Source organism: Mirounga leonina, unplaced genomic scaffold (genome assembly GCF_011800145.1).
Source record: "Mirounga leonina isolate KUSES-001 unplaced genomic scaffold, KU_Mleo_1.0 Mir_94, whole genome shotgun sequence".
NCBI classification, from domain to species: Eukaryota; Metazoa; Chordata; class Mammalia; order Carnivora; family Phocidae; genus Mirounga; species Mirounga leonina.
The window spans coordinates 27,980,926-27,996,223 of record NW_023270855.1 but is presented as its reverse complement, the minus strand read 5'-3'; the positions used below and the strand labels follow the sequence as shown (position 1 = coordinate 27,996,223).

Below are 15,298 nucleotides of genomic sequence, written 5' to 3'. Positions count from 1 at the left end.
TGAAACAGAAACAACAATGCAATATTTATTTTATACAGTTGAACTGGGTACATAGTAAACTATAAAAATTCCAAATAGTTATCTCTAAAGGAAATCCTTTGTTTACATGGTTTTACATATTAATTACTCTGGAAAGTTTCTGAACTCTGTTTAGTAGTAGATCTCCTTTCTTGATAGTTTCTTGGTACTGCCAGTTCTTGCTATCAGGCCTATAAATAAATTCAAGAAAAAAATGAATTATTTACCAGTCACATTACTCCATAACAAGAGTCGACCTACTTTTAAAAGAATGCCCCTTATTCTAACACACAAATGACGTACAAACTTAGCAGTACCTGTTGGTCTCCACTATTTCATTTACTTTATCTATTTTGCAGTGTAGTCTCCCTGCAGCAATAAATCTGGACAGCTCCCTACAATTAAGAGGGGGGGGGAAGAAGGGCATTAGAGTATGAGTCTTACACAAAATTCTTAAACTGCACTAAATACATGCTTCCACTCCTCTCAAGGTAACATTCAGTTGGCTTCCCGCCTGCGCTTTTGACTATGCAGCAGCTGGGACAATCGTCGGGGGCATACTGCAGGATCATCCCAGAAGATTAAATCACTTACTGGAATAAACGGCAAATTCATATTTGAGTGTACGTATCAAAGAATGAAATCATTCGTAAGCACATCTTTAAAGCTTCAGAGAAAAACTTGGAGGCAGAAAAATAATAAGGAAATAATGAAACAGCAGATGATGCTCAGGATTTTCAAATTAAGAATATGCCACAAGAAATAAGGATCAGGAATGCACAGCTGATATTAATCTGTGAAAAAGTATTTCTGAATATCTATGTACAGTCATAACCCAAACCTCAAAATTAAGATAGGTAGAACATGCTTACACATGAGTAATGAAACACTATCAAAGACTGTCTACCAACAAAGAGGGAAAAAAGTAAATGCTTAAAAATGTACAAGAGCTATATGAAGACTTTACATTACATGGAAAGATGACTGCTTTAAGATAAAAATCTGCTTGTAATAGAATTGTTAAACTTAAAAATTATATGACCAGTTACTCTCCCAGATACTAAAACATCTTGATCCTAGCACATAAACAACAAAAGTACCATTTGAAATCCACGGGAAAGGGCTGCTTTGAGACAAATCCTAGGGAAAAAACTGATAAATCTGATTACATACAGAGAATGTTCACATAGGATAATACCACCAAAACCAAGTCACAAACTAAACGACAACGTGGATAGAAGATGTTTGCAGGAAAAAATGGCGGGGGGGGAATTCCAGACAAAAGGCTCATTTAAAAACAGAGGCAAAGTACATACACAAAAAAGATCAATTTTACTCATTAAAAATGCAAATTAAAGCTATAATGAAATGCCATCATTCTAGGGAGAACAAAGCATAATGGAATGTTGAGGAAAGTCAGAGACAAACACCGTGTCTCACACTTACTGGAGAGCAAGTAATATAATTAGATGAGAAAGTGTGTTACTTGGATTTGTGCTTTAAAAGTGTCAAGTATCATAACTAATTGCCCCAGTAGTCAGTGGTGAAAAGACCCAAAAAGACCCACTATGCTTTCTGTACTAGTTGTGTCCAAAAAAAAATCTATGAAAAGGAACTAATTATTAAGAATGAGAAAGCATTAAGAAAATGTTTTTAATAAGGAAATGTATAATTTTGGAAAATCTCGTTATGAGCTTCAAAAAGCCTGAACACAAAAAAGTTACTGCTATTGGAAGATCTTAAGCTGGAGGTCATCCTAAACTAGCAAGCGCTGTTCAGTTACAGAGCATGCCCTATTTCTATACTCCCCGTCAAAATATATTTCGATCCAGTTGCTACAGTGTCCAGTCTTTTTCAACTGTTGGAGTTCTTTTACTGAGTGGCTTTCTACACTTGGGTTCATTTTCCAGACACTTAAATAGTTCCATCTCCACAGGAAGCCCATTTGCAACTATTATTCCGGGACTGAGGTTCACAGAGAAAATCATACGAGATTAAAAGCCTTCCTAGTCCCACCCTAAACTTGAGACGGGGGAAACCTCTGAAAGTGGTTCTGACTTACCAAGAAGCTCCAGGGATGCACTGTGACTCAAGAACGCCCTCTGCTGAGGTGAGGACGGACTGCCCCACTCTAAGAGCCGTACTGTCCATACACCTAGGCGGACGGCGAGGCTGCTGCCCGCGCCGGCGTCACTGGACTTGAGGCCTTCACGTAACCTCTGCCCAGACTACTTGAGGAGAGCCTGGCACTTAAAGCACTGCTTATCTCAGTTCCTGTACATACTGCCACACACACTATCCAGGACAACTAGGCTACTGGTTTCAAAAACATGTATCTGTGCTATTTCTTCCATTGGGAAAGCACTTTTTTCCTTAGCTTCTTACAAAAAATCTTAAAGCAGCAACATCCAGCCTACAGGTCCACCAGAAGGCATCTGTGGATGTGTCCATTTCTCAGGCACTTCAATCAGATACAGACTCCTAGGTATGCTCATTCTGAACTATATGCATCAAGAATAATCTGGGCACAGCTTCCTTTCTGGTTACAACAAAATTTAACTCCAAATGTCCTATGTTTCCATTCAAGTCCCATTCCCAGCTTTAGAGCCAAACCACTTGTCATCTCCCTATGTGCCAATCAAACACATCCCAGGATGACTCATCTTCCCCAGCCATGATTTCTCCAAGCCCTGAGCGTGGTGGCTCATACACAGAAGGTATGCAGTAATGACGACCCGAGTATTTACTGAACAACCAACCTACCAATCAGATTTGCATCCGTTTCAAACAGAAGACCTACCAACAAAGTTGTGTAACACAGTGCATGGGTTTCTAACCTTAAACCTGTCAACAGTAGCGTTTCCTCAAATAACGGACCCTTCCTATTGTCCCAACAATATCTTACTGAGTCTAAGGAAGTAGAGAAGTGGAAGAATGGTGTAGAATTATGTTCAACTTACCAAATCAGACCCTCCTTAAAAAAGGATTTCACCTAAAATGATTTTTATAAGGGAGGAGAAAAAGAATCTGGGAAAACCCAGATGTGAATTGGGTATCAGAAATTTAAAACAAGATCTTAGGTAACAATTAGAGCTCTATACAACTTTTGCCTTTAGAGCTGGTCTGCAAACATAAAGGGAAAAAACTGAAATACCACCTGAAATGTACCACGTCTGGAATGCAGAAGTCATTGTAATGACTTACAAGAAGGCTGCAGTATGTCTAAGTGACATGTTCCTGCTTTAGTTCATCTTACCCAAAATTTCATGTGAGCCTCAAATGGCCCCCAAGTAGTGAAAGCTGTATCACCTCCAAGGCACAGTTAAGAAACTGAGGAAGGGACAGAACCAGACCAAGGCCACAGGGCTATTCAGTGGCAGAGCTAGAACAAGGAGCCAGGCCAACCCTGTTCTTCATGCACTGCTCACCACGGTAAGCCACTTGTTACCTTGAGTCAGGAGAATCACTCATAATGGCCATCCCCCATCCCAGTAACCAGCTCTCTTGGGCAGTGGTAACCAGACTTAAATTTCAAAAATTAGTTCAATTCCAAAATAAAACTAACCTAGAAAGACCAGCCTTCTATTTTGGTAAGGATAATTTTTAAGATGTAAAACTATCACTGCCTTTTTTCTTTCAAAGGAAGAGAATAAGGGGATTCCTGGTGGTGATTGCCAGACAGTTTAGGTTATACACATATCTTATGTACTGGTGTCTGAAACTCTGGAGTGGTTAAAAAACAGGATATGTAATAAAGCAGATACAACAACATGTTAATTATAGAATCAATCACTTACGGGAATTCACTATTTCCTTAGAATTTCCTACATGTTTGAAATTTTTCATAATACATTAGAAAGATCAAACCCCTAAAAAGAGAATTTTTTTTTTTTAAATGAAATATACCATCACTGAATTTTACCAAATGACCATCTTTTTCATTTTGGGCCACTGAAAACTACCACCAGCACTTAACAGATCTACCTTTGGGAACCACGGATCCAGATACACTAAGGAAAGCACATACTCTGTGTAAGTCTCCCACACTCCACTCCCACCACCCTAGTCCAGGCCACCATAATAGCTGCTCCATGAGCTCCTGTATTCAACAGCCCACCAAGTCTCCCTGTCCCCTCGAGGTCTGTGTAAGACAGGGTTTCATGCTTGATCACTCATGCTTAAAATCCTCCAATGGCTTCCCACAGGACCTAGATTAAAACCCAAGCTCCATACCATGGCCTACCAGGCCCTGCACAAACGTACACGTGCCTGAGTCTCCCACTGCTGCCCCTCCCCCACCACTACCTCCATGGCAGCCACACGCATCTTTTTGTTGCATTATCTCAAGGTTCATTTCTATCTGAAATTACCTTATGTATTTATTTGCTTACTTGCTAACTCTCCCCATATAAAAAGCATCAAATATTCAAGTCCATGACGACAAGGACCTTACTTTTAAACAGTGCCAACCATACAGTAATGGCTTAGTATTTGATGAATCATTGATTTAAGGGCTCAAAGTCCCATCTTTAACAACTAATGTGACCAGAATTGCAGCAGCAACCAAAAATAATGACGGCATTATCAGAGAAAATATGACCTTAATGTGAAACATGAGAGTGGCCTCTAGGAGTCACCACCATTAACAGCAGTGTGGTCCACAAAGAAGGGACAGAATACTCCTGTCATAACACCTGGTCTGACTTAACCACTCTACAACTCAGTATTCCCAGCTGTTAATAAAAGGGGCACATCATGAAGGCAGATGACAGATGATTATTCTGATAATGTTTAGAGAAAATTTTTTTTTTTTTATAATTGAGGGAAGCAATGTAAATGGAGAAAATGTATAAGTTGAGATATTAAATAACTTTAAGAGATATGCATTAACATATTATTATTTATACTTACTGATCAATGAATTCCACACCAACACCAAAGGCTTCTGCCATATAGCCAAGAGTTAATGACCTATAGGATTCCAGCAGCTGGCTGTATGCATGAATTCTCATTTCTCTGACATAGTAACGATAGTGAGGAGCAAAAAGCCAGTCCTTTTTCATTTCCTGTTCCACAACAGCTGCAATGAATAAGACGACAAATTATAAGAGATAGAGCTTTTAGAAATAACTAAGACTGAATGGTAAAATGTACAGAGGATACTGATCAGCAATCCAAACAAATACAAATTATTTTACTAAATAACTACTATGTATCACTACTCAGAATAGTGAGGATATGGCAGTAAACCAAAAGACAAGATCCCTGCTGCCACAGAAACTAAATTTTCAAAGAGCAGAGATAAATGAATAAACAAAATACTCTTAGTAACAAGTTCTGTATTGAAAATAAGGGCGACTAGGAGGCCTTCTGCTGGATTGGGGTAGACAAGGAAGACCTCTCGGAGGAGCCAGGCAAATAGCAGGAGGCACAGAGCAATGCAAATAATGCAGAAGTTGTTGTCATCCCTCTCCACCCCCCACCCCCCACCCCCATGGGAAGAGCCAGGCTCAGCCCAGAAGAGAAAGGAGGACAGATTCGGTATAAAGCAGCTGGGGGGGGTTGGGGCGGGGGGCGGCAGCTATATGGATACGGAAGGTGAGCAGGACAAAAGAATCAAAAATAGACTTGTGTCTCTGGCTTTAACAAGAAGCAAATCCCTGGAGAATTTTTGTTTTCTGGTTTTGGAGATTTTTTTGGAGGGGTCAGGGCAAGGGAGATTCACAGTGTTCAAGTGGATTCACCTGCGCATCCAAGTGAAGATACCAAGGAGATATTTAAGTATGGGTCTGGCACTCACTGAAAAGTCTGGGGCTGGAGACATGATTTTGGGAATCACTGCCATCCAGATATATTTGATGATAGAATGAAGATGGAGACAAGGGCAATGACCAAGTCTGAGGCAGTCACTGAGAGGTCTAACGAAGGATGAGGTTGTAGGTCGGGGGGAAACAAGGCTGTGTTATTGTTCAAGAGAACAAAATTGTGGCAAGATGCAAAGGTTGCTCAACATCAAAAGAGATAAGGATGAGTAAGGCTACACATGGTTTAGCAACACGGAAATCAATGGTCTTAAATGAGATGATGCTCATTCTCACAAAAGAAATGCATAAACATCAAGTCATTATGTTGTACAGCTTAAACTTTGTTTTATGTCAGATCTCAATAAAACTGGAAAAAAATACAGTAAGAAAATCTATGGTAGAGAATGGGAAGAAAAATGTTGGCCAGGATGGGTCACATTCATAAGCCAAACATAAAATATCTTCTGTCATATATGTGCCATTTAAAAGAAGACTCAAGAGTTCAATAAAAACTGTCCTTGGAAACAAACAAGAAATGAATAAAATATGAATATATTTTTCTCCTCTCAGACTGGCTAAGAGTGGAGGGGGGAGGGGGTGGGGTTCGGGAAGGCTCTCTTCAAATGATGTAAATTGAGGGGCGCGCCTCGCTGGCTCAGTCGGACTGTGCAACGATCTTGGGGTCGTAAGTTTGAGCCCCATGATGGGTGCAGAGATTAAAAATAAAATCTTTAAAAAAATTCAATGTAAATTAAAAGAAGTAGAAACTGTGAAACTATACATTAATCAGCATAGGGAACATAGTAATGTATTAACTTTGTACGGTGACAGATGGTAACTGCATCTATATGGGTCATCATTTTAAAATGTATATAAACATCAAATCACTATGTTGTACATCTGAAATTGACATTGTATCTCAGTTATACTGCAGAAAAAAATTGCGTAAATATAAATTGGCACAATATTGCTGGAGGGCAACAGTGATCAAGATATAACGTATTTTCACTTTGTAAAATTCACTTTCTTGGATTTTTTTCTTAACGAAGTAAGGAAGTAGAAAAGATGAATTATGAGAATGTTCAAAACAAAGTTGCTCACAATAGAAGAAAACTGTAAACAGCGTAATTTTTTTTATCTAGAGGATAAATTATGGCACATCCAACACACTGAAATAGAAGGTCTTCTAAAAGGATAACTAGAAGCTCCAAGGAGCTCCACCTGTTTGATTTACCACTACATCCGCAGTGTCTGATACAGGACAACTACTTAAAAATACTTACTGACTCAATGACCAACTATTTTTATAGAGTCATGAAAAGATACTCGCATTATATCGTGAAGAGAAAAAAAGCCACTTAGAAAACAGCACGTAAAATACACCCACATATGTTTAATGGTGTTACGTGCTTGTATCTCTGGATACAAATGTCCCTGTAGGACACACTTGAAACTTGATAGTGGCAGTCACCTCTAGAGAAAGGACTCTTGACAGGTTAGGGAGAACCCAAAAACCCTGGGTTTTTGGTATATTGTTTTCCAGTTCTTAAAGTGCATTTAAATGAACAAAAGGTTTGGAAAGATACATAAAATCTTAAAATGGTTATCTCTGGAAGAATTTTGTGAGTGAACATGTGTATGGATTTGGGAACAGGGCCTTCTCTATTTTTAATTTTAAAAACAACTGGGTATTACCTAGGATAGGATGCGGTTTCCTTTTTCAAATGAAATATTTTAAAGTACATACATTATGAATATTCAGGGAAGCAAACAGGCTCACAAAACCAAATAAATCCTACATGTCTCAGTACACAAGAGAGAATAAAGGATACAAATAATGATGACTATCATCAAAGAAAATTTATCCTGTTTTCTGCATTTAAAATATCTGGGAGGGGCTCCTGGGTGGCTCAGTCAGTTAAGCGTCTACCTTCCGCTCTGGTCATGATCTCAGGGTCCTGGGATCCAGCCCCGCATCGGGCTCCCTGCACGGCGGGAAGCCTGCTTCTCCCTCTCCCACTCGCCCTGCTTGTGTTCCCTCTCTGTATACACTCTCTCTGTCAAATAAATAAATAAAGTCTTTAAAAAAATAAAATATCTGGGAAATGTACACATTTGGTAGAGGTAAGTTTCACCCACAGTGTTCAAATAAAAGATTGCTGTTAGGAATGGGGACAGGAGGAAAAGATTAATATCTAAACAATTCAAAGGTTTCCCAAAGCCATGAATTTCATTTTTTTCTCAGTTTCCTCTTAAATTAACTAACGCAACAGATTTGCACAGAGCACGCAATAATGTACAGGCAATGTGCTGGTGTCCAGTTCCTTACAAAGATATAAAAAAAAACAAAAAAACAAAAAAAAACAACCTGCTCCCAATAATTCCAGTTAGTAGAAGGAACAGAAAGAATCACAAAATAACATACTATTTTAAAATGGGGCACATGACCAAAAAGCACACACAAGAGGTTCAACATCAGAGAGATCAGAGAAATGCCAATCAAAACCACCAGATACCACTTACACACCCAGTAAGAAGCCTATAATCAAAAAGACACAACAACAAGTACGGGATGTGAGGAGACTGACACACACACACTGCTGGTGGGAATGTAAAGTGGTGTAACCGCTTTGGAAAACAGTTTAGCAGCTCCACTACTAAATATACACCCCCCCCCCAAGAGAAAAACCATAGGTCTACACAAAACGTAGACAAATGTTCCTTACAGCCAAAAAGGGGAGACAACCCAGATGTCCATCAACGGATGAAGGGATTGTAAAAATGTGGTATTTCCATATAATGGAGTGTCACTCGGCCATAAAACGAAATGGAGCACTCACTGAGACATGCCAAAGCACGGATGACCCAAGAAAGGATGATGTTAGGGAAAAGGAACCAGGCACAGAGTGCCGCACAGATACGATGCCATTCATATGAAATGTGAGAGTGAGAACACACAAATCTATGGAGATAGATCAGTGGTAGCTGGGGGAGGAACAGGAAGTGACTGCTCAATGGGAACAGAGTTCCTTTTGCAGTGAAGATGTTCAGGAATGAGTGATGATGACGGCACAACCTTGTCAAGATGATAAAGCCACATTTTACACATTTTAAACTGGTGAGTTTTATATTTATATATCAAGTAAAAAAGGGGGCATAAAATGAGAGCTCCCCAGGAATGCAGGGAAGGGATTCATTCTGAGTGAAGAAGGGAAGGCCCCACATTTGAACAGTAATTCTGCAATACGATCTTGTGTGCAAATGCACCTGTGTATACATTTGAGAAATTGAGGCCAGGCAGGTAACTCATCATACGCCAAGGCCCTGGTTCCCACATTACACAGGGCAAGCAGTATGAATACAAGTATGTATTCAATTCATTCATACTTGTATGGATACACACTACTTGAAGTAGCCTCCCTTTCACGCATGGAGAAAGCACTCCATAAACACTGGGCCAAAACCCACTTCAGAAATAGACCCAGCATTGGGGAGCCTGGGTGGCTCAGCTGATTAAGCGTCTGACTCTTGATTTCGGCCCAGGTCGTGATCTCACAGTTGTCAGACAGAGCCCCGCGTGTGATTCTCGCTCCCTCTTCCTCTGCCCTTCGCCCTGCTCTCTAACATAAATAAATCTTCAAAAAAATTGTTCTAAACAAACCTTTAACAGCGTAAACATCAATCTTACCTCTTGGGCCATATAAAAACAGTCAGTCTGCTAACCCCCCTCTTCTAAACAAAAAGGGGCAAAAAAATGGAGCCACAGTAATCAAAGACCTGCAGCAAAGACCTGCACGGTCTGTCACATATGTGAACAATCATCTTAGTTATCTGCATACAGGATCAGGATTAAGACAAAGCAGATCACTGAAATGAGCAGCTCTATCCTTACCTAAGGACTGGAAGAAAACTGAGTAACGACACTCATAGAGTGAAAACAGGTACTGCCGGACCGCTGGAAGGCTATGCAGCACCTCGAGGATCTCGGCTCCTTTAATCACCTACAGATAGAAAAAAAAAAAAAAACAAAAACAAAAAACACACAAATGTATGCCTTAAGGTGTATTTAGGTTAGAAAAGTTTGGAGTAATTTCTAAATATGAGTATTAAAGATTCAGGCATTACCTTTTCCCTGAGATCTGGTCTTTCTAAGGCAATCATGCTGACGTAGACAGTGTAAGTCACAAAGGTCTTATAATCCATAAGTTCATAGGATGTGAATGTTGACACTGTGTCAAGGAAGAGTTCAGCTGCCTGTTTGAAATCACGAATAGCCACACAGTAAAGACCTTGATATACCTTTAGGCGGTTTCTCCTGTCCCAATCTCCTCCTTCCTCTATTAAGCTATAAATAAAAAATAGTAAGGTCACGATCTGGAAACAGACAAGGCCACCTTTTGTAAGTGTTGTGTTCTTTTCAAACAGAAAACAACAACTTGAATCAGAAGGCAATATTTAAAGAAAATATTTTACTAAAAAGCACATCAATCATTTGACCTAATTTACTAGTTGTAAATAAAATAGGTAAATTTCTTACATCGGTTTCTTATTTATAGCATAATTTACAGGAAATACATCGCCATCATTAAAAAGTACCTTTTGGCCTTCTCTGTGTTTCGCGTGATGAGATCATTATCCATATAAAATAATCCAATCCTAAGAAGATAGAACACAATATCCAGTCGGTGACCCAAGGCCACAGTTTTGTCATATGTCTTGCGAAAGGCTGTCAGAGCACCCTCCTGTCAAGAGAACCAAGGCAACAGGTGAGAAAAGGTTAAAAGTTTCAAATGCTATCAGCTATCTGGAATTCTCTTAAAAAGGGGCAGAGGGAATAGGTAGGAATAAGATATCCACGAACTGGTAACGCTGAAGCTGGGTGATAACTGCATGGAGGGGGGAGGGGTTCAGTATACTTTTCTCTCCACTTGTATAAAGTATAAAAAATACATCAGATATGCCTAAGCATATACTTAACAGTCTAAAAAATAATGTAAGAAAAACATTCACAATTTATTCTCAATTGTTTCAACATTCTTTGTTGTACATATTCAGCATTTTTTCCCTTAATTACCATTTATTATACCACTATCCTGTAAATTATCACACTACTTTAAGGGTAATGGAAGCTTTACCTTAGTCACTGACCATGAGAATACAAAGGAGTATTTAAATATATAAGTCTGTGTCAAAATACTGTGGAATAAAATGTTTCTATTGCTTTAAAGACACAAACATGAATAAAATCATTTGTATGTGGTAATTCTTAGTCTGTGTCTGGGTTTATGTAATTGTAAGTTATACCTCACAAGTTAGTAAGAGGGGCTAGTAAGACAGTAATGGGCACACCTGGCACTCAGATCTTGGTTTCTAAATACAACTCCCCGCCCCCCACATGCTAAAAGAAACCAAGGATCCTTGGAGAAATGGATGATTCCAGGTTTGAAGAGTAAAAATAACAGGTGAGCCTGTAACAGCTTGTTGTGTGAGAAAATAAGGAAGACCAAGGAGATGTCAAACAAAGAAGACTTCTTAAAGGAGCTTCCACTAACATGCCTGTAACAAGATGAGTACCATAAAGAGTAATGACTGTGAGCAATGGTAACACAGCGAATAATAAAAATCCATTAAATAAGTTAATAATATATTTAAAATGAGAGTAAACAGGAGAGAAAAAAAGAAAGCTCTTCTTTTTAGAAAAATGCTACTTAATAAACATGGAAAATGACATGAGCACATCACCAATATATAACTCCTGATACTGACTCAAGCATGTTCTTGTTGAAATTCCTCAAATCCAGAATCAAAAGCTTTAAGTTTCTCATTCACATCTAATAATGTATCCTCTTTAAAACCAAGCCACATCACACAACTGAGAAAACCACACAAACTGTTGGCTATTTTTTTAAAAACATTTATTCATTTGAGAGAGAGACCGCGCACACTCACGGTAGAGGGACAGAGGGAGAAAATCCTCAAGCAGACTCCCTGCTGAGTGCAAAGCCCGTTGCCATGGGGCTGGATCTCAGGACCCTGAGATCATGACCGAAGCTGAAATCAAGAGTCCGACGCTCAACCAACTGAATCACCCAGGCACCCCCATTAGCTATTTTTAAGTTGTTCTGTATTTCCCAAATTTTTACAATGACCAAATCTTAAATTTACAATAAGAAAAGTCTTGTTTCAAACCTAAAATGGGATGCCTGGGTGGCTCAGTCGCTTGAGCGTCTGCCTTTGGCTCAGGCCATGATCCCAGGGTCCCGCATTGGGCTCCCTGCTCAGTGGGGAGCCTGCCTCTCCCTCTGCCTTCCGCTCCCCGCTTATGCGCTCACTCACTCTCTCTGGCAAATAAAATCTTTTAAAAAATAAACAAACTTAAAATAACAGTTCTTATCACTAACATTTGAGCTCTCTGCCCTTATCTTTAATCCTCATTAAGCAGGAACTGTTGTTACCATATTTTACAGATGAGGAAACGGAGGGTCCAGTAAATGGTATTACTGAAACCAGAACTTTAACCCAGGCAATCTGATCCAAGAACCCATACTAATACTTTTTATATTGATGCCATGACACCTGTCATGTAAATACTTCAGGATGCACTGCTTAAAATTAATGACATTCAAAGCCCATCCTCCTAACCACTATTAACACAACTGCTAAGTTAAATTCAAAAGATGTAATACCTGTGGACATCCGTCTCATGCAGTGATAGGAAAGTACCGATCAGGTTGGCCACTACTGGAAGAAATGGCCACATATATTAAGACAAAAGTCCTTCCTTGTCCCAACAATTCCATTTCCCAGAATATACCCTAGAGAACAGCATATATCCACAAGGAGGCACATTCAGGCAGGTTTCTCCATCAGCAGCTTGTACTAGCAAGAACAGCTGAAAACAACATCCATGTCCGCCAACAGCTCAAGAGTTAAGTAAACTTTAGCACAGCCTGACAATGGACTAGCTAACAGCTGACCAGAAGACGTATCCCGGTTATATACATTAACGTGGAAAGGTCACGATACAATGCTGAATGGAAAAGTAAACAGGACAACATGAGTTCACTGTAGGCCCACTTACTAAAAAAAAAAAAACCTTTTTTGTATTTCTTTTTTTTTTTTAAGATTTTATTTATTTGACAGAGAGAGACACAGCGAGAGAGGGAACACAAGCAGGGGGAGTGGGAGAGGGAGAGGCAGGTTTCCCAGAGAGCAGGGAGTCTGATGCGGGGCTCGATCCCAGGACCCTGGGACCACGACCTGAGCCGAAGGCAGACGCTTAACGACTGAGCCACCCAGGCGCCCTCATTTTTTTTTTTTTTTAATCTTTACATGGGGCTCAAATTCACGACCCCGAGACCAAGGGTCACACGCTCCACTGACAGCCAGGTAGGTGCCCTCAAAATCAATTTTTTAAAATATAATACTACCTAATTTACATGCCTGTAAATAATAAAACAACTTAAAATGCTCACCTTTGAGAAGATAGGGAATAAAGAAAAATCAAATAGAAGTTCAGCATTAACTCTAATGTTCAGTTTCTTATAAGGAGACTATTACTTGTATAAATAATTTTTTTTTTTTTTAAGATTTTCTTTATTTATTTGACAGAGAGACAGCGAGAGAGGGAACACAAGCAGGGGGAGTGGGAGAGGGAGAAGCAGGCTTCCCATGGAGCAGGAAGCCCGATGCGGTGCTCAATCCCAGGACCTTGAGATCATGACCTGGGCCAAAGGCAGACGCTTAACGACTGAGCCACCCAGGCGCCCCATAAATAATAATTTTTTAAAATTCAACAGAACCAGTGCTTTCCAACCAACGTGAGAAAAGTGCACTACTAAGAACGACCCCAATTTTGTAAGAGCAGTAAACCAACAAATCTTTGCAAGAGCCCTTAAGTTTTACTGACAAAGAGAAGAACGCACACACCCGGCTGGACAGGGGATAGAAAGAGAACCTTTTCTTGACTCATTTTTGCGCTGATTCGCTAGGCCAGGTAAGCACATTACCTTTGCGCTTGTTTTCTCTTAGAGGAAGTGAATTTCTGAAACAGTGCCCCTCTGCGGGGACCATCTCCACTCACCTTGTCGCCTATCCGGCACAGGTACTCGGCCTTGGCCATCATGGCATCCCGGATTTCGCTCTCTCCCAGGTTCTTCTCTGCATCTTCCAGCTCCTCGTCCAAACGTTTCAACTCTTCCTCGTTCGCCTTCTTCATTTTATTGAGCAGGTCCGTGTCCATCTGCCAGTCGAGGGATCTGCACAAGGCTTCGTAGTAAGGAGCCATGTCTGAGAGCCAAGAAGAGGGACAGGACTTACAAGCCGGCGCCCCCGGTACCCTCAGAATCAGTGTCCACCCCCTTCTTACACACACACACACACACACACACACACGCCCGCCCGCCGGCTCGTCCACACTCCCCTCCCTGTGACCAGGAAGGCACGGACAGAAGAGCCCGGCAAAGAGCGTGGCAAAACGCACACGTCTGCTGCCGGGAGACGCTTAGACACGTCCTCAGACATCTGTGTTCAAGTCTACACAGCCCAGGGGCACCGACCCCACTCCACCCGGTCATGCGGACCGCTGACCCCTCCTACGGGGCCGCCCCAGCCCGGCCCGGCCGCCAAGAGCAGCAAGTCCGGAGCCTCTCTTCCGGGCCTGGCGCGGGGCTCGACCCCTCGGCACGTCCCCCAAAGCTGCTTTCAGAGAAGGGCCCCCACGGATGGATGCAGACCGCCCAACCGAGAGCAAGCCTGGAGGGCCCCGAGGACACCCCCACCCAAGCCCGGAGCCCCTTCGGGGAAAATGCCCGCAGGCTCCGGGGCGCGGGGCCAGCGCAGGCCCAGGCCGCTGACTCGGCGCTCGCGCGGGCCTCACTATTATCCCGGACGGCCGCCATCAGCTCGTCGCGCACGGCCGCGTCCCCGCGGTGCTCGGGCAGGCTGAGCAGGAAGCGCAGCTGCGCGATGCGCAGGTCGGGGTTCTTGGGCAGACCCTCCTCCTCCAGGTTCTCCAGCGGCATCTCGGCAGCGGGGGTAGCAGCGGAGGGCGGACGGCAAGTCGGCGCGGACTCGCGGCGGCTGCGGCAGCGGAAGCGGGAGGAGTCGGCGAGGGCGCCCGGCCGCCTCCGGCCCGGCTTCCGGTCCCGGGCCAGCCTCCGCCAGCAGCGCCGTCTGCTGGACGGGCTTCGGAACACCTCACCCGGCCTGAGCGCCGGCGCCCCCGTGTGGTCACGAACGGCTTTCCCTCGCTCCTGGCCGCGACAGACCGTCCCAGGATACGTGCCGCCCAACGGGGAAGATCCATTTTCCGAAACTCTCCCTCCCTCCCTTTTTAGCTAGTCGACTTTTCATCCTGGTCGTAACTGACAGGAGCTGGCAAGCTTTTGAAATTTTTGAAAATATCATCATCATCCCATCACCATCACCAACAATAAAAACAGACTCTAAAATTTGTGGAGTCCTTCCTCTTGGCC

The 15,298-nt window shown here is 42.0% G+C and overlaps 1 protein-coding gene across 1 annotated transcript; it reads right to left on the bottom strand.

Annotated features, from left to right (window-relative positions):
- Positions 1–11: 11 nt before the first annotated feature.
- Positions 12–14,923, bottom strand: PSMD6 (proteasome 26S subunit, non-ATPase 6). Its single transcript, XM_034997202.1, has 8 exons — positions 14,701–14,923; positions 13,906–14,111; positions 10,419–10,564; positions 9,948–10,167; positions 9,715–9,823; positions 4,930–5,098; positions 336–413; positions 12–209 (listed from the first exon to the last, which is right to left on the bottom strand). The coding sequence occupies exons 1-8, from the start codon at positions 14,843–14,845 to the stop codon at positions 113–115; spliced, it is 1,170 nt and encodes a 389-aa protein (XP_034853093.1). The 5' UTR covers positions 14,846–14,923; the 3' UTR covers positions 12–112.
- Between the last annotated feature and the right edge of the window lie 375 nt (positions 14,924–15,298).